Source organism: Carcharhinus amblyrhynchos, chromosome 25, assembly GCF_965287045.1.
Source record: "Carcharhinus amblyrhynchos chromosome 25, sCarAmb.v2.hapA, whole genome shotgun sequence".
Taxonomy (NCBI): Eukaryota; Metazoa; Chordata; class Chondrichthyes; order Carcharhiniformes; family Carcharhinidae; genus Carcharhinus; species Carcharhinus amblyrhynchos.
Genome location: NC_137348.1, coordinates 30929066 through 30952894, shown reverse-complemented (window position 1 = coordinate 30952894; position 23829 = coordinate 30929066). Strand labels below are relative to the sequence as shown.

The 23829-nt window shown below is 42.5% G+C and overlaps 1 protein-coding gene across 1 annotated transcript in view; it reads right to left on the bottom strand.

Annotated features, from left to right (window-relative positions):
• Window positions 1-23829, bottom strand: part of pappaa (pregnancy-associated plasma protein A, pappalysin 1a) — a 329950-nt gene that overhangs the window by 249920 nt on the left and 56201 nt on the right. The window contains exons 3-7 of the mRNA XM_080212189.1: window positions 16961-17106; window positions 13810-14103; window positions 12424-12616; window positions 10125-10246; window positions 4613-5105 (exon numbers count right to left, since the gene is read on the bottom strand). Coding sequence (XP_080068315.1) covers window positions 4613-5105; window positions 10125-10246; window positions 12424-12616; window positions 13810-14103; window positions 16961-17106 — 1248 coding nt within the window. The remainder of the gene's footprint in view (window positions 1-4612; window positions 5106-10124; window positions 10247-12423; window positions 12617-13809; window positions 14104-16960; window positions 17107-23829) is intronic.

Here is a 23829-nt window from a genome sequence, read left to right as displayed (position 1 = left end):
CTGGCTCTGTGAGGCAGCAGTGCTAACCACTGTGCCACTGTGTTGAAAGACCACAACGGTGTGGTTTTTCAGGCGTGATGTCAAAACAAGTTTCCATCTGTCGCTCAAGTGGATCGAAAGGATCTTATGGCACTATTACTAAGAAGAAGGGCTTTTTTCCTGGAAAGGTTCCAGTGCATTGGGAAATGTAACACCTTTAGTCAAGAAAGGGAGAAGGCAGAAAGCAGGAATCTACAGGCCAGTTAGTCTAACATCTTTTTGTCGAGAATCCATCATTAATGAGGTTAAAGCTCGAGAGTGAGAAAATCAAAATGAAATCAGGCAGAGTCAATGGAACTTTGTGAAAGGCAAATCACATTTAATTAATTTATTAGAGCAAGCAAGGTGAATAAAGGGGATTCTGTAGATGTGGTGTACTCGCATTTCCAAAAGGCATTTTGATATGGTGTGACATCAAAAATTACTGCACAAAATAAGAGAACATGGCGTGTGGGTAATTTATCAGCATGGATTACGGATTGGTGATGTGGTAGTTTGGCCCCTTTCAGGGGCAGGCATTTGTGGGTCACGTGAGTCATAGGACCCTCCTGGGGCCTTTCAGGAGGACTCATGCGAACCGGTACCTATTTGGTGTTCGGGCATAAGCCCTGGTAGTAGGGAATTTTTAGTGGGAGTAGGTCAAATTAAAGTTGAGCTTATTTGTACACAGTTTTATCTTTCCTTCAATAGGTCACTGTTGTGATTCAAAGCTTCCCTGGTGTGATACCTCACTCTACAACATGTGACCTAACAGGAAGCAGAGAGTAGGCACGAATGAGTATTTCTCGATTGGCAAGCTGTAACAGTGGAGTGCTACAGGGATCAGTTCTGGAGTCTCAACTACTTCAACCACATCAATGATTTGGATGAAGGGACCAAGTGTATGGCAGCTAAGTTTGCTGATGACACCACAATGGACAGGAAAGTGAATTGTGAAGAGGAGGTAGAACCTGCAAATGAGTTACATTCATCTCATAACAAACAGCAAAAGAATAAGTGAGTTGACAGTTGGAGCATAATGTGGGAAAATGTGAACTTGTCCACTTTGGCAGAAAGAATGGAAAAGTGGTATACTATTTAAATGGAGAGAGATTGCAGAACTGTGTGGTATAGAGGGATCTGGGTGTCCTGGTACACGAATCATGAGACATTGGTACACGGGTAAAGCAAGTGATTATGAAAACAAGTGGAATGGTGACATTAATTGCAAGGGGATTCAGACATAAAAGTAGGAAAGTTTTACAACAACTGTGCAGTGACGATCACATCTGGAATGTACAGTTTGGTACCTTTATTTGAAAAAAAAGTATAACTGCATTAAGTAGCGAAGAGAATATTCACCCAACATATTCCTGGGATGAAGGAAAGTTGAACAATTTGGGCTGGTGTCCATTGGATTAGAGGATTTTTACAGTAACTTCATTGCAGTGTTAACGTAAGCCTACTTGTGATATGAATAAACAAACTTACAGTTGGATTTTTAAGAAGTTATTTCATTCAACTTATAAGTTTTAATAAAAAATCAGGGGTGGGAATATTTCAGACTCAAACAAAACACTTTTTATGTCTATTAAAAGCAAGCTTGAAGTAAGTTGTCCCCTTGTTTTCATTGGCCAAATAAACAGAGTGCGTGCAAATGTGTCAAACTTTCAAATGCGATGCTTCAGTTTGCGCAGTGTTGAAGTTACTTTATTCTGACTTTTCCCTTCACCAGCACTGTCATTATTCTACAGAGTACCATGTATTTTACATTCTTGGCTGAACGGACCTGATCCTTGGCTACAAAAATAAACTGAAAGGAATCTACATGGGATTTTTCCCTTTCCTGCCTGTCAGCATTTGATCTCCTGTGTTTTCAGTTTAGCCCACTGGGGCTCGTATACATATTTAACATGTCTCAGCCACTTTATAAAGTGCCTTCATGTAAATGGGAAATGCCATCCAATTCATCTGCCAACCTGCCAAGAGCGGGATCACTCAACAGTTTAGGAAGTCTGGTTCCCTGTTGAGCAAAATATGCATGAATGAATACAAGAAAATTGAAGGAATGGAAGCTGGTGATTCACTGCACCAAGCGACTTCTTAGGAGGGTAAGCTGATGAAGTAAAGCAATCAATACCATCACCCCACTAAATCACCCCATTAAGATGCAGTGCCTTGCCTTTTTTTTCATTCTTTCTCACCCCTCCTGCAAATGTTAGTCTGTCATTTCTTGCCAAAAGCAGAGTAGGCTATGGCCTAGTGGTATTATCGCTAGACTATTAATTCAGAAGCTCAACTGATGTTCTGGGGACCCGGGTTCGAATCCTGCCGCGGCAGATGGTGGAATTTGAAATCAATAAAAATTACCTGGAATTAAGAATCTACTGATAACCATGAAACTATTGTTTGTTGTTGGGGGTAAAGCCCATCTGGTTCGTTCAAGTCCCTATAGGGAAGGAAACCTGCTGTCCTTACTTGGTCTGGCCTATATGTGGCTCCAGAGCCACAGCAATGTGGTTGATTCAGGCAACTACAGATGGGCAATAAATGCTGTAAGAAGTCTCACAATGCCAGGTTAAAGTCCAACCAGTTTATTTGATAGTAAATCCACAAGCTTTCGGAAACGCTGTGCCTTCGTCAGGTGTGTGGAAGGTTCCGATCAGAGAAGGGCATACAAAGGCACACACACAGAAGGAACAGCGTTTCCAAAAGCTTGTGGGTTTACTATCAAATAAACTGGTTGGACTTTAACCTGGTGTTGTGAGACTTCTTACAATAAATGCTGGCCAGCCCACGTCCCATCAATGAATATTGGACATAGCTGTCCTTGTGGGTTGTCTAGCAAGATGTTCCACCTACTTCAGTTTTAACTTTCCATGTTCATTTGTCTCCATGTCTGATGGGCTGTGGCCACCCATTCCATTCATTTCCTGCCTCTTCTTGTTCCTAAGACCCTCCTGGCCTCATTTTAAATACTCCTTTCTGGTACTAGCTGGGATCTGTCTCTTCAGGCTTGATATATTGAAACCAGTCCTCCCTGCTTCAGAGGCCTTTACTTCTGAATTTGTTTCGTTTGGACTTTGCAGTTCCCCAGGGTATTAATGTCCTGGCTTATAAAGCAATACAAAAAAATTTACTGTACGGAATGAGCCATTCATCCCAGTGAGGATCATGCCATATCTTCATCTAAACTCCATCAACGTTTCCTTCCATTCCTTATCATAGAAACCCTACAGTACAGAAAGAGGCCATTCGGCCCATCGAGTCTGCACTGACCACAATCCCACCCAGGCCCTACCCCCATATCCCTACGTATTTACCCATTAATCCTTCTAATCTACACATCTCAGGGCACTAAGGGGCAATTTTAGCATGGTCAATCAACCTAACCTGCACATCTTTGGGCTGTGGGAGGAAACCAGAGCACCTGGAGGAAACCCACACAGACACAAGGAGAATGTGCAAACTCCACACAGACAATGACCCAAGCCAGGAATCGAACCCAGGTCCCTGGAGCTGGGAAGCAGCAGTGCTAACCACTGTGCTACTGTGCCGTCATGTGCCTGCGAAACGGAAAGTTTGAGGGGAACGTGGATTTAGATCCTGCACCCTCGGCGATAGATACTGGCTTGTTGCAGCAGTTATCAAACAGCATCCTATCAAGTACATTTGATAACATTTTCTCATGTTAATTTGCCTTACAAATGGAGAAAATATGGAGCTGTTCCTGGCTGAATGAAACATCGATTCACAAGCCCATTGGTGGTACTTTGGACTTGGTTCAGTTGCTGGAGGAGGCTGATCCAAGCATTCTGCCACCATGCTGCTATGTTTACTGTTACACTGAGTTCATGTGGCAGCAGATGCTACATACACGCAGTGGAGTTTCCATTGTTTTTGTTTTAAAAGTGAAGATGAAAGGAATATATTACCAGCCACTGTCACTGATTGTATTATCATGCATTCTCCTGCAATGCAGCTTGCAACACACTTGCCTTGCTGGCCCAGTGCGTTATATAAGTATTCATCTGGATTACATTGTGCAAATGCGAACAGTTTATTAAAAAAATATTGAGTTGATTTATCTATAGGATCCGTTGGAATCTGAGCCGTTTAATAATGTTGATCAGCAACACTTTGCTTAAAAAGTTTTTGATTGGATTAAGTTCCATTCACTGCATTAAAACTTTGAAAAAATGTGTTCCTAATTTTTGAATTCCACCATAAGATGATCTACAACCTTGATTTCTGTCAGTTTGTATAATATGGAAAAGCGAAGTCACCAGTGCTGGCATCTAAATTTATATCATGAACTAGAAAACAGAAAATATTGTACTTTGGGGATTATAAAATATAAGCACTGCGTTACATAACTTCTTGGGAAGGTAGAAAAAGTTATATCTATCCATAAATTTTTTTACTACATTTCTTTTTTGTCCCTCTTTCGCGCTTCAAAAAGAAGCCTTATTGTTTGCTGGCTGGCCACACAAAGCCTGAAGAAAAAAAGCCCCAAAGCATCAACAATTCATTTAAAAAGAACTTGAGGCCATTGATTGTTCAAGCGGGGCCCCTGTACTCGAAGTGTACTTACGTGTCTTCGAATCTTCTGCTCAAGTCTTTCACCACAAAGTCTGGCCCCTCTTTGAAAGGTGGATCCCGCACGATCTTGTAATGGATCGGCGTGCACTCTCTGCAGAGAGCGTTTTGCGGCGCTGAGGTCAGCATGGCGGCGTCGATCTCCAAATGCTCGTCCAGCGTGAAGATCTGGACGCCGTAAATCTCCTCGGACGTCGTGAGCTTGACCGTGATGGGGACGTCGCAGAAGACGTTTTGTGGCCCGAGCGAGATTTCCTTCCCGCTCACGGTCAGCAGTTTGATGTTGTGGATGGCGCCGTGGGCGGCCCATTCGGTGAAGGTGACCCAAACGGTCAGGGAGTCGGGAATTAACGTGTGGCGGAACTCCAGTTCCAGGTAGCAGCCTTGAGGCTCGGGGCATTCCGGGGGGACCGTTTTCTCATCAACGCCAGCATCTGGACTCCAAGTTCTGACACTGTTCTCGCAAGGTTGCTCCACATCAGGGGGTCCTACAGTGGGAAAAGGATTTTTTTTTAAATTAAATTCTCTGAGTAATTAATTAAAATAAATGTGTTCCAGCCATTCATTCCTTGCACATTAAAAAAAACATGAAGGCCTATCAAAGTTAAAAAAGAGTTAAAATTATTGTTGCGCAGACAATCACAACACACCGGCTTCACTCTGCAACCGATTTGGGAGTTAATAATGCTTTGTTAAATGCAAACTGCTGAACAAAATTCACTGTGTAAATTAAGGGGGAAATAGTTTCCTACCATTGTGATTAGTATATCAATTCGCAGCACTGTCAGAAAGATTAATGGGTGATATTTGACGCCTGCATCCTACAGAAACTATTGCCGCGTGCATAGAATTTCTGTACCTACTATTCACTTCAGGAAATACTTGCCTTTTTTTCCCCTTGTTTCTGATTTTTTTTTCCTCATTTTTTTTTACACTTTAACTAAAGGGCACTGTGGGGCCTTGAGAAGGGAGGAAGCATAAAACAATGTGCGTAGAGATCACCCCAGCAGAGAAAGACAAGTTTCATTCCAAATAAGATAGATGCCAGAGGGAAATTGTTGCACTTAATTGCTAGCAATTGCTCTTTTGAAGCTTAATAAATGTTAGCCTTCCTTCACACGAATAGCACACATTATTTATGTCTCTGTGTTCCAATGGGTATTGTTACATAAGGGACATTATTAAAGTGCTGCAGTGTATTTAGAAAGAGCGGATTTGAATGTACTTCCTCTGAGCACAAGAACACTGCAGCGAATTTCTGGAAGCACTAGAAGGTGTTTCAAAACTGTCCAGGTCAGAAGGTTAATTAGGTTCCTAACTGGGCAGTCACACATCTATCACCATTGTTATTTGTGCTGATGTCCATAATCCGCAGATAGTGACTCTGGAACAAGGCTATCAATTGGTGCTTTTACTTCCTGGCTCCGGCTTTTCTAGCTGGGAAGCAATCCAAAATGGAATATTTTCTTCATATTTTTAAGAGGTCTGGGAATCGGAGCAGTGAATTTCCAAGGGCGCACTGTCACATCAAATAGTATCATTTCAGCTAGCTCTCTGCATTAAGTTTCCTTCTCAAATAGTCCCCTTTTATGGCAACCAAGGGAAGGTGCAAGAACGAAAGGACTCTCAACTTTCCTGAAGATGCCAAAAGGTTGGCACAGTGATTAGCACTGCTGCCTCACAGCACCAGGGATCTGGGGTTCAATTGCCAGCTTGGGTCACTGTTTGTGCAGAGTTTGCACATTCTCCCCATGTCTGGGTGGATTTCCTCCAGGTGATCTAGTTTCATCCCACACTCCAAAGATGTGCTGGTTAGGTGCATTGGCCTTGACATGTTCTCCCTCAGTGTAACAGAACAGGTGCTAGAGTGTGGCGACATGGGGATTTTCACAGTAACTTCATTGCAGTGTTAATGGCACAGTTGGTAGTATATTTGCACTATATAGTGGAAGGCTGTGGGTTCAAATCTCACTTTGGGACTTGAGCACAAAAATCAATATTAACACTACAGCGTACTCCTGAGAGCACAGTCGAGAGTGCTGTTTTTCACGATCGACTTGCTCTCGCAGATGGATGTAAAATACCCCATGGCATGATTTCAAAGATTAGTCAGGAGCGTTACCCCAGTGCCCTGTCCAATATTTATTCCTCAATTAAAAAAAACAGATTAATGGATGTTATCACATTGTAAAAAGTCTGACAACACCAGGTTTTAGTCCAACCTATTTATTTGATAATATACTCACAAGCTTTCGAGGGGACTGCCCTGACGAAGAGGCAGTCCCCTCGAAAGCTTGTGAGTATATTATCAAATAAATAGGTTGGACTAAAACCTGGTGTTGTCAGACTTTTTACTGTGTTTACGCCAGTCCAACGCCGGCATACCCACATCATGTTATCACATTGCCTTTGTTTGTGTGAGTTTGTTGTGTTTAAGGGGGCTGCCTATGTTACAATAGTGACCATGTTTCAAAAGTACAGTGTAGATGGGAACAGGAGGCTGCAGAGGGACATTGACAGATGAAGTGAGTGAATAAAATTTTGGAAAGTACCAAGTTGAATGCGAGCAAGTGTAATGTCATCTGTCAGGCACAGGAAGGATAAATTAACATATTTTCAAAATGATGAGAAATTGGGAAGTTTAGAGGAGCTTTTATTTTTAAAAAAAGCAATCAAAAATGTTGAAGGAATGTTTGGTGCTGGATTACAAGACAGTTATGCTTCAGTTAGTGCAGAGCTCCCAGGCACCATCTGAAGGGTTGGAATCATTTTAGATCTCACACCTCAGGAAGAATATATTGCCCTTGGAAAAGGTACAGTGCAGATTCACCAGCATGATGCCAGTATTTAGACAATTGATTTATCAGAACATGTTACATTAAATCAACTTGTCCCCTGTTGAGTATAGAAGCTTGAAGGGTGAACCAATAAGGGTTGTTTAAAATGATTTGACATGGAGAAACTATTTCTTCCAGTGGGAAAATCAAAAAAATGGGAGCACAATCATTCAATTCAGATGAGATTGTACAGGAATGAAGTTATAAGGCATTTCTTTACACGAAGGTAGTGGAAGTCTGGCACTCTCTTTTATAAAAGGCTAAGATGATTGGAGTTTCCGAAACCGGGTGAGATAGATATTTGATAGGTAAGGCAATCAAGAAGTCAGAAGTGGGTTATTAGATGTAGAGTTCAGTGATTTCCCTGCTCAAGACTCAGATAAAACTACATTGGGGTCAACTGACGTTGTGGCATCCTGATTAGCATAAATGAGACTCTAGCCTCACCTATTTGCAAAGATCTGCAGGTTGACATCAGAAATGAATGTGATCCAAGTTAGGGCTGGAGGTAGCAGAATGTTAAAAGAACATAAGAAACCGAAGCAGGAGTAGGCCATCTAGCCCTTCGAGCCTGCCCCGCCATTCAATAAGATCATGGCTGATCTGAAGTGGATCAGTTCCACTTTCCCGCCCTCTCCCCATAACCCTTAATTCCCTTGTCTGTCAAAAACCTATCTACCCGTGACTTATATATATTTAGCCTCCACCACTTCAACGGGCAGAGAATTCCAGAGATTCACCACCCTTTGAGTGAAGAAGTTCCTCCTCAACTCCGATCTAAACTGCCCCCCCCCCTTATCTTGAGACTGTGCCCTCTAGTCCTGCTATCCTTTCCATGCGGGAAGAATCTCTCTACCTCTACCCTATCTATCCCTTTCATTATCTTATGTTACTGGCTAATCCAGAAACCCAGGGTAATTCTCTGGAGACCAGGGTTCAAATTCCACCATGACAGAAGGTGAAATTTGAATTCAATAAAAATTTGGAGTTAGAAAGTCTAATGATGACCATGAAACCATAGTTAATTGTCATAAAAGCCCGTCTGGTTCACTGATTTCCTTTAGGGAAGGAAATCTGCCATCCTTACCTGGTCTGGCCTACATGTGGCTTCAGAGCCACGGCAATGTGGTTGACTCTTAAGTGTCCTCAGGGATGGGCAATGAATGCTGGCCCAGCCAGCGACACCCACATCCCATGAATTAATAAATAAAAAGCAGCCTGCTCATATTTAACTGCCTACATATCGAGATTTCCACTGAGCAGGGTAGGGTTATTTTTGTAAAGTCTTCACCACATTGAAGTTGTCAGTTAGGAAGGATGATGGACATGCAAATTCCATCAGCTTTAGCTGGACAGTCAAAGAAGCAGGGCAACATAAAGAGCACAAGCTCGGCCTGGTGCTAAGATTTGGGGGATACAGGTGGAACGTCTGTACCTCAGGAGGACCCTAACCCACAAGTGTCCTATGCAATGCATACTTACCTTACTTATTACTCTCTTGATGAGCTCTGCCCTAACCACACACTCCGTAGCACGGAATAGGAATGCAGCACAATGTTTAACGAAAAATGTTGAACTTGATAAGTGTTGCGTTAAAGCAAATATTTTAAAAGAACAAATAAACAATTATACAAAATGTCCACATGATTGAAAATAAGAGTTGAAATGTTAGATCGATTCGTGATTAACTAGGGAGTCAAAGCGTTCAGAGGGTAAAGAGGAAAACAGAGTTGAGGCCATCAGCCATGATTTTCTCACGTGGTGGAGCAGGCTCGAGGAGGCAAATGCCCACTCCTGCTCTTAATTCATAAGCTCGTATATAAATATTAGGTCTAGGTACAACTCCTTGCTTCAATCAGCATAAATAATACCTATCTACCCAAGGAGTATCACTACAAGTATCAATCACATTGTTTAAATAAATTGGCAATAATGAATTGCTTCGCTGATTTAACATCTGATGCAGTGAGGCATCTGATGGAATAACATGTTGGTGCCATAAGCATGTGAGATCTTCAGCGGCAGGATGTGACTTCTCCGTTACAATTTGACGAAAGCACTTAAAATTCAGCGTGGCAGGAATTTGGAGTCAATAAGAGCTGACAAGATCCCAGCGGAAGTGACAGAGCAAAAAAACAGGCAGGAGGTTAAATCAGGCCTGTGCACACTTGTATGCATATTAATAACATTTTAAGTTTACTTATTAGTATCACAAGTAGGCTTACATTAACACTGCAATTAAGTTACTGTGAAAATCCTCCAGTTGCCACATCCAAATGCTTGTTCGGGTACACTGAGGGAGAATTTAGCATGGCCAACGCACCTAACCAGGACATCTTTCAGACTGTGGGAGGAAACCAGAGCACCCGGAGGAAACCCATGCAGACATGGGGAGAATGTGTAGACCCCGGAATTGAACCCAGGTCCCTGGCGCTGTGAAGCAGCAGTACGAACTATCATGCCGCATTGAAGATTTTTCAGACACTTTGGCTGCCACCCTCGTTGGCAGCTGGTGAAGTCTATTGATAATTATTAGGAAGAAATTGGCAAAGGCAATGAGGGAAGTAGTTTTCAAAGCAGAGACTTAAAATATGTTGAACAGTACAATTTTCTGCCTTTAAAAATTTCAGTATTAAAAAAGATACAGCAGTTCTCCCGAATGTTACCAACCTTCAGCTTCTCTGGGGCTCCAGTGGCCAGATGGATCACATGGTCTTGGAGAGGAAGCATTGTAGGCATACTGAACCAGTGATCCATGCTCAGTGCAGGCATCGCATACTGATCCCACTTCTCTAGGTATCCAAGAAGCAAAATTAAAGAAAAAAAAAACACAGCATCACCTTCCTGTAACATTTTTCTTAATATCTATGATTCTATGACAGTGCAGATGAGGCCATTCAGCTTTGAGTCTGCACTGACCCTCTGACTGAGTATCACATCCAGGCCCTCTACACTGCCCTATCTTTGTAACCTCACACATTTACCATGGCCTATCTATTTTACCTACATATCTTTGGACACTTAAGGAGCAATTTAGCATGGCCAATGCACCTAACGAGCACATCTTTTGGACTGTGGGAGGAAACAGAGCCCCCAGTGGAAACACACACAGACACAGAGAGAACGTGCAGACGCTGCACAGACAGTGACCCAAGGTGGGAATTGAACCCAGGTCCTTGGAGCTGTGAGGCAGCAGTGCTAACCACTATGCCACTGTGCCACCCTACGTTCGTGTGCTGCATTTACACCAACTTTCGGAAAAATCCACAATGCCTCCTCAGTGGACCAAAGAGATGCAGCAATATCAGCAACAGCAAAATGTGCCTTGAACATTGTAAAGCCCATCTCAAGACCTTTCACAGGAATGGACAAAATGGGACACTATCTGTATGCCTGTTATACACATGGTTGCAAGTGTGAACACGCACAACATCATTTTCCAGTAGTGGTCCATAGGAAAACTATGCAAAACAAATTAAGTTTGGATTGTCCACATGGGCTTTTCACAATGTAGGCCTGGTACATCAACACACATAGGGCAGAATTTTACCGGCATGTCCGCCCAAATTTCGCACAATCCCACCCGAGGCCAACGGATAATGCTGTTCTCCGAGCCGAGCCCACCCCCGGGATTGGGACAAGCATGTCGATAAAATTCGGTCATAATGTACTTTGAGGCAAATGATTCTGAGTGGAGTTGTGGGCAGCACTCTAAAGACAGCAGCCCAGATTAACTGGAGCTGGGCATATTGTGTGCATACCCCATTATTTAAACTTGTGCTTTTTGGATTTTTTCATATTATACACACAATTTTGCTGGAAATGTGAGCTGATAATGACATTGGAAGTGTAACAAGGCACCTGGGACCTATGTCAACAACAGCATATCTCCTTTAGCAATGAGTTTAAAGGAATGAGAAATAAATGATCAAAAGAAGGACAGTAAATTGCTGGGTTGAATTCAGCGTCAAATCAGGTACAGAAAGAGAAATAAAGAGAGGGAAAGAAAGCTCAAATTAAAAGCTGAGAGACAACAGAAATTTGTAAATTTTCAAACAGGAATTTTATAAAATCACCAACAACAATTCACAACTTAAAGGAATGACACCCCACAACTTTCATGGCAAGTGGAGCTGATTGGATATATTAAGCACATCCTTCCCTCTATGTCTCATGGTCGTACAGCTCTGTTGCAATCCGCAATGTACCATCAAGGTGACGCACAAGAAGCAATCCCTTTAAGATGTGTGCACTGTGGCCACATGGCAAGCTTAAAGGTCCTGACATTGCAACAAGTCGGTTGTACACAATGAAGGGAAATTAGAGGGAATGTTGGCCAAGTCATTACAAGGAGATTCATGCTGTTAATTACTAGACTTCCTTTAGTGAATTTGACAGGTGATTAATGAACAAATGCACAAACTGCATGAAAATCAAAAGGAGGCTCAGATGATTCATTATTTTGTGAGCCACTTTGTATCTGCATGGGTTTCCTCTGGGTGCTCCTGTTTCCTCCCACAGTCCAAAGGTGGGCGGGTTAGATTGATTGGCCATGTCCCTAAGTGTCAGGGGGATTGGCAGGATAAATATGTGAGGTTACGGGGATAGGGTCTGGGTGGGATTGTTGTTGGTGCAAGCTTGATGGGCTGAAAAGCCTCCTTCTGCATGGTAGGGATTCTATGAAACACAAATCAGACACGATTCTGTAGTAATTTTGGATTCATGGGTATCTCATCCTGTCCACTATGCTGTCTTGCAGATGAGTTTGTTGCATTGTCTGCATTGTTCACACGCTTAATTTTGGTCTAGCAAAGTTTGGGCCAATATATGGTTCCCTCTTTGCTATTTATGGTATTTTTCACATTGATTAGCATTAAAATGTGAAATGAGCTCACACATCTGTATAACTTCACCACAGGCACAAACAAGAAAGCTTGGCAGTTAACGTAGAATCAGAGGGCATTTTCACCTCTCGTAAAACTGCCCGTTGATTGGATGAAGCCAGTGGAGTATCAACGATCCTGCAGACTGATGTATTATCTCTGGAGCAACGGGAATGGGTGGAGGCTTTGTGGGTGGCTGCCAGCTCTGGTACACCAGGTCCAAGTAACAATGCATCCTGGCGACTTGATTGGGGCTAAAGGAATTGGTGCAGTCATCGTCTTTAAAAGAGACACACACAACTTGTGACAAAGGCATGACAACAACAATTACAATCAACATGTCAACACTTCTCTGAAATCCCTTCCTCCTGCCTTTAATCCCAAAAATATATAATTGATACTGATTCTTATTGTATATTAACAAAAATTGGATGCTAAATGTTGAGGCGGTGGCGTAATGGTATCGTTGTGGACTAGTGATCCAGAGACGTAGGGTAATGCTCTGGGGACCTGGGTTCGAATCCCACCACAGCAGATGGTGAAATTTGAATTCAATAAAAATCAGGAATTAGAAGTCTAATGCTGACAATGAAATCATTGCCGATTGTCGTAAAAACCCATCTGGTTCACAAATGTCCTTTAGGAAAGGAAATCTGCTGCCATTACCTGGTCTGGCCTACATGTGACTCCAGAGCCACAGCAATGTGGTTGACTCATTAATGCCCTCAGGGATGGGCAATAAATGCTGGCACAACCAGCAATGCCCACATTCCATGAACAAAAAAAAATTGTATTCAATGTGCAATTGTCATCAAACAAGAGGTATTAAAGATAAATCCTGTAAATTAGCAAGTAAAATAATTTTGGCTGCCGTATACAATTTCACAGGAAGAGCAAAAAACAAATAAAATATTTGTAAGAGATTTGTTCCATCAAGAAAGAGGAAAATGTTCTTCTTTGACCTTTCACTCTCTCTTCCATAAATACAATGATTTCCTGTCGTGTTTTGCTGCAGGCAAACAAAGGTCTGTTAAAATTTTAAAATATAATTGTTCTTTAATAATATTTGGAAGTTTGTTTAAAGCAGTGTTTGCCATCAGTCGGGTACCAGCCAACACAAATATGGAACATACAAGAATGTTAAGCTGAAGTCCCTATACAGGCCCTAAAACAACAAAGTAAGGATAAGATAATCTCTTCGTTCAGTCCAAAATCAAGACCACTTGATATATCAAACAGAGATTACTTTGTGAGGTCTCCACCACTTTCCTTTAAGTTTGGCTCGGCAGATCAGGCTTAATCCATATAAGCTTCAATTGACAACTCCAAATGTGATAAGTGGAGAGGTCATAATGTATTCCCCAACAATGTGAAAAGTGCAATTTTTCAAGCAAACACTTCTTTACAAGACATATGTTTCTTCAAGACACATTTCCCTTCAATACACGTGGTCAATATGATGTCTGCTTTACCTGCGTAACTCATGTAGTTAGAGAAAGGAGTGTTGACAAAGTGGCCAAAACCACATGTGTCATTTCCAGGGTCGGGATCTTTGCACTGCTTATTTTTTGGCGTTGGATTCGTGTCAGCACACAAGTCGCCAGTCTCCAATGAAGCCTCGGTCTCCATGCATGGGTCGGTACAGGATTCAATTTCAGAGATTCCCTTGAATACGTGGTAGAGCCCGAGACTGTGGCCTATCTCATGGATCATGGTGTGAGTATGGCCTGTGATTCCGTAGAATGACGGGTTCAGCACTATTCCACCTATGTGAACAAACACAATCGTGTTAAAGCCAGAAAACAAGGATGGTGAAGCTTTGAAGATAAAATGTGCAATTATACCACTGAGATGAGGTATAAGTATCTATAATGCTGGAGTAAAATCCTGAAACAGTGCGTGTGCTTTGAATTACCACACCTGTCTCCTTTGAGTCATAGAATCTACGGCACGGAGAAGCCCCTTCGGCTCAAGCTGGTCCATGTCGACCAAAATGCCCATCTAAGCTAACCCCATTTGCCTGCATTTGGCCCATATCCCCCTAAACCTCTCCTATCCATGTATCTGTCCAAATGCCTTTTAAATATTGTCAATGTCCCTGCTTCAACCACTTCCTCTGGCAGCTCATTCCACAAACGTACCATCCTCTGTGCAAATTAGCTGCTCCTCAGGTTCCAACTAATTCTTTCTCTTCTTAACTTAACCCACTAGTTCTCAATTCCCCAACCCTGGGAAAAAGACTGAGTGCATTCACCCTGTCCATGCCTCTCACGATCTTATTCACTTCTATAAGGTCACCCCTCAGTCTCCTAGCTCCAAAGAAAAAGTTCTAGCCTGTCCAATCTCTCCCGATAACTCAGTCTTTTGGATCCTGGCAACATTCTTGTAAATCTCTTCTGCACTCTCTCGAGTTTAATAACATCTTTCCAAAAGCAAGGTGGCCAAAACTGAACACAGTACTCCAAGTGCGGCCTCATCAATTTCTGTACAATGTTGTCTTCATGTCCGGGTCCTCCTTGCAATCCAGGCAGTACCCATGACAGAGTGCTGCTGGGACCACCAGGGCTGCTCTTGGGGATGAAGGGCAGTGGCCTGACTCTCATCATGATTAGGCTGTCGATATTGTGTTATCGCGCTAGGCTGGCCTTTTCTAACACCAGTCGATTTGAAATTATCTTTCCTTCTGGAGAGCTAGAAAGTACACACACCACTGCCCCCTCTCTCCCCCAGTTGTCTACATCTGCTACTATGCCTTCAATTCTTATGCTCTACTTAACTGTTTATTGCTTATGACTTCTCTGCCTCTCCACATCCCACAAGACTTTCCTTTTTCATTATTTTTTGACTTTTCTGCCCCTGCAAGTGAGAAAATATGTGGAACTGTAGCGTTTCTGAATAAGTAGACAGAGCAGATGGGAAAATATCTATGGTGGCCAATTACTACCTGGGGACTACAGAGGTGTTTGATGAATGCCTGTCACTTTACCGCATGAGATTCTGAATTCTGTTGCAGATTGTCATCTGTGTTAATAATCACATCTATTCTAGAGGCCTTTCAGGGCAACATGAGATAGTTCACTCAAGTTCCACTGCTTTCGTAAATGAGTACATCTATTTCAGGCCAGAGTAGCCCATTCCAACAGCCTAATGACTCATTCAGCAGAGCTATATATGACACATTAGAGAACCTAGAAATAGGGGCAGCATGGTGGCACAGTGGTTAGTATTGTTGCCTCACAGTGTCAGGGACTCAGGTTCAATTCTGGCCTCGGGTAACTGTGTGGAGTTTGCACGTTCTCTGTGGGTTTACTTTGAGTGCTCCGGTTTCCTCCCACAAGTCAAAAGATGTTCAGCTTAGCTGGATTGGCCATGCTAAATTGCCCCTCAGTGTCAGGAGGATGAGCAGGGTAATTAAGTGGGTTATGGGGATGGGGCCTGGGTGGGATTGTTATTGTTGCAGACCTGATGGGCCAAATGGCCTCCTTCTGTACCGCAAGGATTCTATGATGCCAAGATAGATAATGTAATATTCTGCCACCTTAAGACAAATTGTGATTAGTTTTGATTGGGCCCTGTCTGTTATTTTCTTAGTCTTCCAGCAGTTTGATAGTGACCATCGCTGGATGTATTTGAATTAACAGCTTCATTCCCTTGATAACTTAGATGCCATGTGGTAAAAAATACCATAATATTTTGAGAGGATGAGTTGTGGGATTGAGATTACCATTTTAGAGTTTCCTTGAAATGTACTGTGTCTTTTAAAATAAAAACAACTTTCCATTTAAAGTTTTTTTTTAACTCCATTGTAAAGTTATGAAGCCAATACTCAGAATGGACTGGGCAAACCCAGATCCATTCCTCACTTGCTCCTCCTAAAACCAAACTTAAAATCCAGTTGAATCCAATTCATGGTCCCCATAAGAGAGACAATAAACAAGGTCCAAGCTGGCAAAATAAGTCATTGAATTCCCATCTTGGGCTTGATCTTTGCCGAAAGGCCGAGACTTCTGTCACACAAATCTTCCTTTGTGGGATTTTCCAAGCGGAAAGTGGGGATTGTTGTATCGTACCACATGCATGCAGAAAAGTTGTACTCCGCTGAATACAAAACTCACTTCATAGGCCAGTAGGTAGCAGAAGACTAGAGAAGGAAAGAGAAAAAGAGTGGCAGAGGGAGAGAGAATCATAGGATCTCTACAGTGCAGAAGAAGGTCATTCGGCCCATTGAGTCTAAACCAGCAAGAATCTCAACCAGACCCTATCCCCATATTTACCCCGAACACTAAGGGGCAACTTAGCATGGCCAATCAACCAAACCTGCATGTCCTTGGGTTGTGGGAGGAAACCAGTCCACCCAGAGGAAACTCATGCATTCACTGAGAGAACATGCGAACTCCACACAGACAATGGCCTGAGACCAGAATTGAACCTGGTGCTGTGAGGCAGCAGTGCTAACCACTGTGCCACTGTGCACCCTTAAATGTCTGATGCAGAACCATCTAAAGGTATTTTTATGCAGAAAACTAACAGGAAAAAGTTGATTTGGCCAATTAAAAGTCAAGATGAACGAGGGAAGTGGTTATCTCTGTATAATGTAAAAGTGAATAAATCATTCATGGCTACCTAGATGTGTCAGAGCTTCTTTGTCCCATGGCCATGTAGCAACTCCAGCCAACTCTTCATCAGATGAATTAGCAAAGAATATATTGAGATGTGTGGCACCATCCAGTTTCAGAATGTTCTTCAGATCTTTCACATCCAAGTACGCCCTGAAATCAAAAGAGAAGTTCTATGAAAATGTTCTTCCATGCCTCATCATCTCCTCCAATTAGGATACAATGTTGGATCAATTTCTTCTAGACTAAGATATACTGGACCACAATTTGCTGTCAAGATAATGAGAAGTCAATGATTTTTATGATCATTATTTTTGTGTACATGCAAAAGGAACCCCAAAGGTTATGTTGATTGGCCACGATAAATCGCGCCTTAGAGACCCAAGATATATGGGTTTGAGGGATTAGTGGGGTAAATATGTGGGGTTACAGGGTAACCTGGGCAAGAGTCAGTGCAAACTCGATGGACCAAATGGCCTCTTCTGCACTGCAGGGATTCTATGATTCTATGATTCAGGTGAGGGTAGAAGTGAAGATAGTTGCAGAAATTCAGAAGTTATTCTCTGAGACACACCACATCTTGGAAGAAGCAATGGTCATGTGGTATTATCACTAGACTATTAATCCAAAAACTCAGCTAATATTCTGGGGACCCAGGTTTGAATCCCGCCACAGCAGATGGTGGAATTTGAATTTACTTTAAAAATTCTGGGAATTAAGAATCTACTGATGACCATGAAGTCATTGTTGGAAAGACCCATTTGGTTCACTTATGTCCTTTAGGGAAGGAAATATGCCGCCCTTACCTGGTTTGGCCTACACGTAACTCCAAATCCACAACAACGTGGTTGACTATCAACTGCCCTCTGAAATGGCATTACAAGTCATTCAGTTCAAGGGCAACTAGGGATGGGCAATAAATGCTGGCCAGCCAGCAATGCCCGTGTCCCAAGAATGAATAATTAGCTTCAGGAGAGCAACGCCGTACACTAAACCTCATCACTCAAATGCATTGAATATGAATTTTAGAATTGCTGAGAAAAGAAACTTTTTTGTCAATGCTTTTTGTCTCACACTCCTCGAAGTGATTCATAAGAATACCAATTATGAAGAGAAAACAGCATATTTATACTGAATCAGATGAGGCTGATTGGTTGGTAAGTGGACTCTGATTGGTAGAAGTGTTGCCATGGAGAATGCACCAGTTGATGGTGACTGACAGCTGCCAAACATTGAATGAAATATTAACTGGGCAGCTTGACTCTGATTACTCAAAGTTATTGCCTTGGTTAATGAATCAGCGAATGGCTGTCACCCACCTTGCTTAGTTGAAACTGGCGTAATGTGTGTTCATGTTATTTCAGTCTGCAGAGAACAGGACCCCTATATGTAGCTCCCAGTACATTACAAGCCCAATTTTAAGTTGGTTGTTAGCGTAATTCTTAGCACATTGAGGATTATTTATACAAATGTCCAATCACAGAATCGCATCTAATGTTGGACACCACATTTTGAATTTTGCAAGCATGGCTGCTTAGGTACAGTCTATACCTTGCCCATAATAAAAACCAGAAGGGGCCGTGATGTTTGATACGACCAACCACCAGTCTTTGGGATGCGCGATCTTCATTCCTAGCATCACACAGGCACTGAAATTGACATACCATGTTACTCATACCTGTGGTAGCCAGAATGTCATTTTAGCTTGAGAGCAGCATTCTGGTAGTGGCAAACGCCCCTCATGTTGCTACTGCCTAGTAGCATGTGAAGTGGTTCGCTTCACCTGATTTTCAAATGTTTGAGATACCTTGCCCTTCCAGGCCAAAGGGCTGAATGTGATGGCCTTAGACCCATCCGTGAGTTTGTGTGATATACAGTGACCAAGGTGGCTACTGCCCCACAAGAAGCCTTTAATGCACCCTATTAGCATCAAGCCTGTAAATAGCGCGGGTTCTATTTACAAAGTTGCCGATAGGACCAATCTTACAGTGCGTGAAACTGTATAAAGAATCTCAACACATATATTGATTAGAGAAATTAGGCTTGCAACAGCATTCGCCATGGTAACACCTCCACCGATCAGAATCCACCTGTCAACCAATTAGCAATCTCCTCTCATGCAATATAAAGTGCTTGTGTTCCCTTTACATTTGGTATTCCAGTTAATTGTCCTGGTGATTGCAAAACAAAAAGTTCTGACAAAAAGATGTCTCTTCTTTCAGCAATACTGAAGTTCTGTACTATCAAACAATTATGTGTGAATATTTCGTGTTTGCAAAGTGAGTACAAACTAAACTTGCCATGAGAATTTAAGTCTTATCTTTTTCAGTCGAGATTACCTTTTAACAACATGCTAAGTGGTAATTTCTGTCAAACAACCTATCTGGCACTGGAATTTAACTATCACAACATTTTGGAGATTTTATACTCTTTCTTCTCTCTCTCTTGATCCAACCTCTCTTTTGCTCTTTGTAGTTTTCTATTTATAACTGCACATGGGTGGGCATTAGTGAGTAGATTTGCCATTCCCGAGTTCCTGGCGGGAAAGCAAGGTGGGGATTTTCTCCCTCTCCACGGCGTGTTTCACAGTGGCAGGAGGAAATGCATGTTTGCTGGCGGCAGGATCTTATTGTCCCGCCATTATCAATGAGGTTTCCCATTGAACGCACCCCCTTGTCGCTGGGAAACCTGTGGCAGCTGTAAGATTCTTAGAATGACTTAGAATCCATACAGTGCAAAAAGAGACCATTTGGCCCATCAAGTCTGCACCAACCACAATCCCACCCAGGCCCTACCCCCATATCCCTACATATTTACCCACTAATTCCTCTAACCTATGCATCTCAGGATACTAAGGGAAATTTAGCATGGCCAATCCACCTAACCCGCACATCTTTGGACTGTGAGAAGATTCTGATCAGAGAAGAGCAAATAAAGTCACACACCGTTTACAGAATACTGATTAGAATGCAAGTCTTTACAGCTAACCTGCTATTCAAGTCTTAAAGGTGCAGACAATATGAGTGGAGATAGCATTAGCATAGGTTAAAGAGATGTGTATTGCCTCCAGACAGGATAATAAGTGAGCTCTGATCAGAACCTTCCACACACCTGATGAAGGAACACCATTTCTGAAAGCTTGTGGGATTACTATCAAATAAACTGACTGGACTTTAACCTGGTGTTGTGAGACTTCTTACTGTGGAACCCATTAACTACAGGCCACTATAAAATCAAACAGCACAGCCAGTGAAAGGAAGGCCCAGACATGGGGGCTTTATTTTCTATGCACCAATGGTACAGGTTGTTACTGTGGGAGATTATATGAGCGCTCCTGCTCCAAAACATAAGCTCAGGCTTAACATCTGAGTTTCTCTTATGCTCAACTGGCACCTGAGACTAAGATGTGGATATGCTGGCGTTGGACTGGGGTAAACACAGTAAAAAATCTGACAGCACCAGGTTTAAGTCCAACTGATTTATTTGATAGTAAACTCACTAGCTTTCGAGGTTACCCTCTTTGTCAGGTGAATGGAGAGTTCTGACCTCAGACAGAGCATATAAAGCACAGACAGTAATATATCAGACAGCATATAAAGCACAATCAGTAATCTGTAAACTGTCTGTGCTTTATATGCTCTGTCTGAGGCCAGAACTCTCCATTCACCTTATGAAGAGGATAACCGCGAAAGCTAGTGAATTTACTATCAAATAAATTGGTTGGACTTAAACTTGGTGTTGTCAGACTTCTTACCTGTGACTAAGGGCAGACTTCTACCAGCTTGACCGCCCAAGGTTCATACAAACTTAACTGAGGCCAGCAGACAATGCCATTCTCCGAGCCTTGCCCATCCCCAGAATTGGAGAGGTGGAGGCGTGCTGGTAAAATTCCACCTCAGTGATTGTTTTTTAAATTAATTTGTGGGATGTGAGCATTGCTTTGGGGAATCAGGAGATGAGTTAGTTGCAGCAGGATTCCTAGCCTCTGACTACTAGCCACAGTATTCAGATACTAGGCCAGTTCAATTTCTGATCAATGGTAACCCCTAGAATGTCAATAGTGCAGGATTTAGCAATAGTAATGCTTTTGAATGTGAAGGGGAAATGGTTCGGTTCTCTCTCGTTGGAGATGGTCATTGCCTGGCACTTGCATGGCATGAATGTTACTTGCCACTTATTAGCCCAAACCTGGATATTGTCCAGGTCTTGCTGCATTTGAGCACAGACTGCTTTAGGATCTGAGCATCCTGTGTACACATTGACTGCTGCGTTTCCTCAACACTGAGTATATTTTAAAAGTACTTCATTAGTCGGGAAAACAGTTAGAGGTATCTGGTGGCCATGAAAGGTGCTATATAAATGCAAGTTTTCTTTAAAGGTTTGATGGTTGAGGAACCAAGGCAGATTGATTATGTTGAAATGCAGATCAGCCATGAGCTAACTGAGTGATGGAGCAGGGTCAAGGGGCTGAATAGGCTAATCCTGTTTCCACAATCACACGTGGGTTTCCTCTGGGTGCTCCGGTTTCCTCCCACAGTCCAAAGATGTGTGGGTTAGGTTGATTGGCCATGCTAAAATTGTCCCTTAGTGTCCTGAGATGCTTAGATTAGAGGGGTTAGTGGGTAAAATATGTAGGGATGTGGGTGGGATTGTGGTCGGTGCAGACGCGATGGGCCAAATGGCCACTTTCTGCACTGTAGGGATCCTATGATGATTCTATGAAGTCACGAATGGTGCTGAACATTGTGCAATCTTCAGCAAACATCTCCACTTCTGGCCTCATTGATGTAACAGCTGAAGATGCTCAGGCCTAAGACACTACCCTGAGGAACTGCTGCAGTGATGTTCTGGACCTGAGATAATTGTCCTCCAACTGCCATAACCATCTTCCTTTGTGCCAGGCATGACTCCAACCAGCAGAGATTCTTCCTCTGATTTCCATCGATTCTAGTTTTGCCAGGGTTCGTTCAAATGATATCAAAGGCAGTGGGCAGGATTTTCTGGTCGCGCTGGCCACAAAACCGGAAAATCCCACCCAAGGTCAATGGACCTTTGCATAGACCACCTTCCCCTCCCTCGACAGAAAAATTCCACCCCTGAAAGTCAACCAAATCTGTGATGGTTTCTTTCATGAAGACAAATTGTACGGTCACTATTTTCTGTTTGTGGGAGCATCCTGTGTACACGCTGACTGCTGTGTTTCCTCAACTAGGGCACTGACTATATTTTAAAGGCACTTCATTAGTCGGCAAAGCACTTAGAGGCAGCCGGTGGCCATGAAAGGTGCTATATAAATGCAAGTTTCTTTAAAGGGTTTGATGGTTGAGGAGCCAAGGCAGATTGATTATGTTGAAATGCAGACCAGCCATGATCTAACCGAATGGCGGAGCAGGGTCAAGGGGCCGAATAGGCTAATCCTGTTTCCACAATCATGCGCTTACTTGGTTAGAAAACACTGCTCCAAGTTGCCTTTGTGGGACAGCGAGCAAGCCAGTGCGCTAGATAATGCAATCCACCTGGGATTATCTTACAAACAAGCCAGCCTATAACTGAATCAGCAGGCGTTGAAGGAAAAAGAAATGTCATTGCTCTTGCAATGAATGATGCAACTCAGCACAAAGAAGGCCGAGTTCCTCTGTAATGATTTCTCAGCATGTTGTGGGTAAAGAGCTGAAGAGGGCTATTTTGATGAGTAAATAACAAAAATGTGCTATTCTTAACTGGATGAGGGAACTCCTTTACCAGACCAAATTGGACCAGAGTGATGGAAAATATTCTGGATGTTTCAGTTCTGACAACACACTTCTGTCAGCTAGTTTCCCATGAAATATAGATCAATATGGCTGTGCATTCGCGGGAATACAAAAAATATGGGTCACATATTCTCCCAAGAAATGAATAATAATACCAAATGAAAAGGTGCAGGCAGAAATATTCTACTTTTCTTTGAGAAGGATGGCATCCTATTGTTATTAAATATCTCTGTATATATATTTACAGCTATACACTACTCAGAACAATAATGATTTTTAATCTGACCTTGTATTTTCTTGGTCTGATACTACATTGGTGCACACATCAGGCAATATTGGAATAATTACTGCACACGTGTTTTTTCGATCACGATTTCCTTGTGTATAGTGACTCTGCAAGGTCATTTCAGAACCTATTTTTTTCCCCAGATGGTCTCTGGAAAATTTCCACTAATAAATTCCTTCAAAATTTAAGAATTCATGGCAGCCAAAGCTCAAATACATGACATTATTTTGCAATGCAGGTCATCTTAAACTGAGAACTTGAGAAAGCATGGAATGAGAAAGGGCCAATTGGCCCATCAATCCCAGTCTGTCCAAGGTAAGCGCCACACCCAGCATTTCTAAATGTTCTTCTCTGGCCCTGTGAGAACCATGATGTAGAGACGCCGGCGTTGGACTGGGGTAAACACAGTAAGAAGTCTCACAACACCAGGTTAGAGCCCAACCAGTTTATTTGATAGTAATCTTACAAGCTTTCAGAAACGGTGTTCCACACACCTGACGAAGGAACACCGTTTCTGAAAGCTTGTAAAATTACTATCAGATAAACTGGTTGGGCTCTAACCTGGTGTTGTGAGACTTCTTACTGTGTGAGAACCAATCAGACACTAATGTCTCCCTCGTCATCAATCTTCACGTTCACTGCCTTGAGTATAACCGAGTTGTGCAGGCCAGTAAGATTCCAGGTTTTATTCTGGAAAACTACCAAGCAAGCAGATCTCAGGCAAGAATGGTTGCCTCAGTCAGTCTCCTGGTCTAGCAACGAATATTAGCCAAGGCTTGCAACAGTCAGTGAATGCTGCTGGAACTTGCAACTGTGAGCGCATTGGTTAAGGTTGGA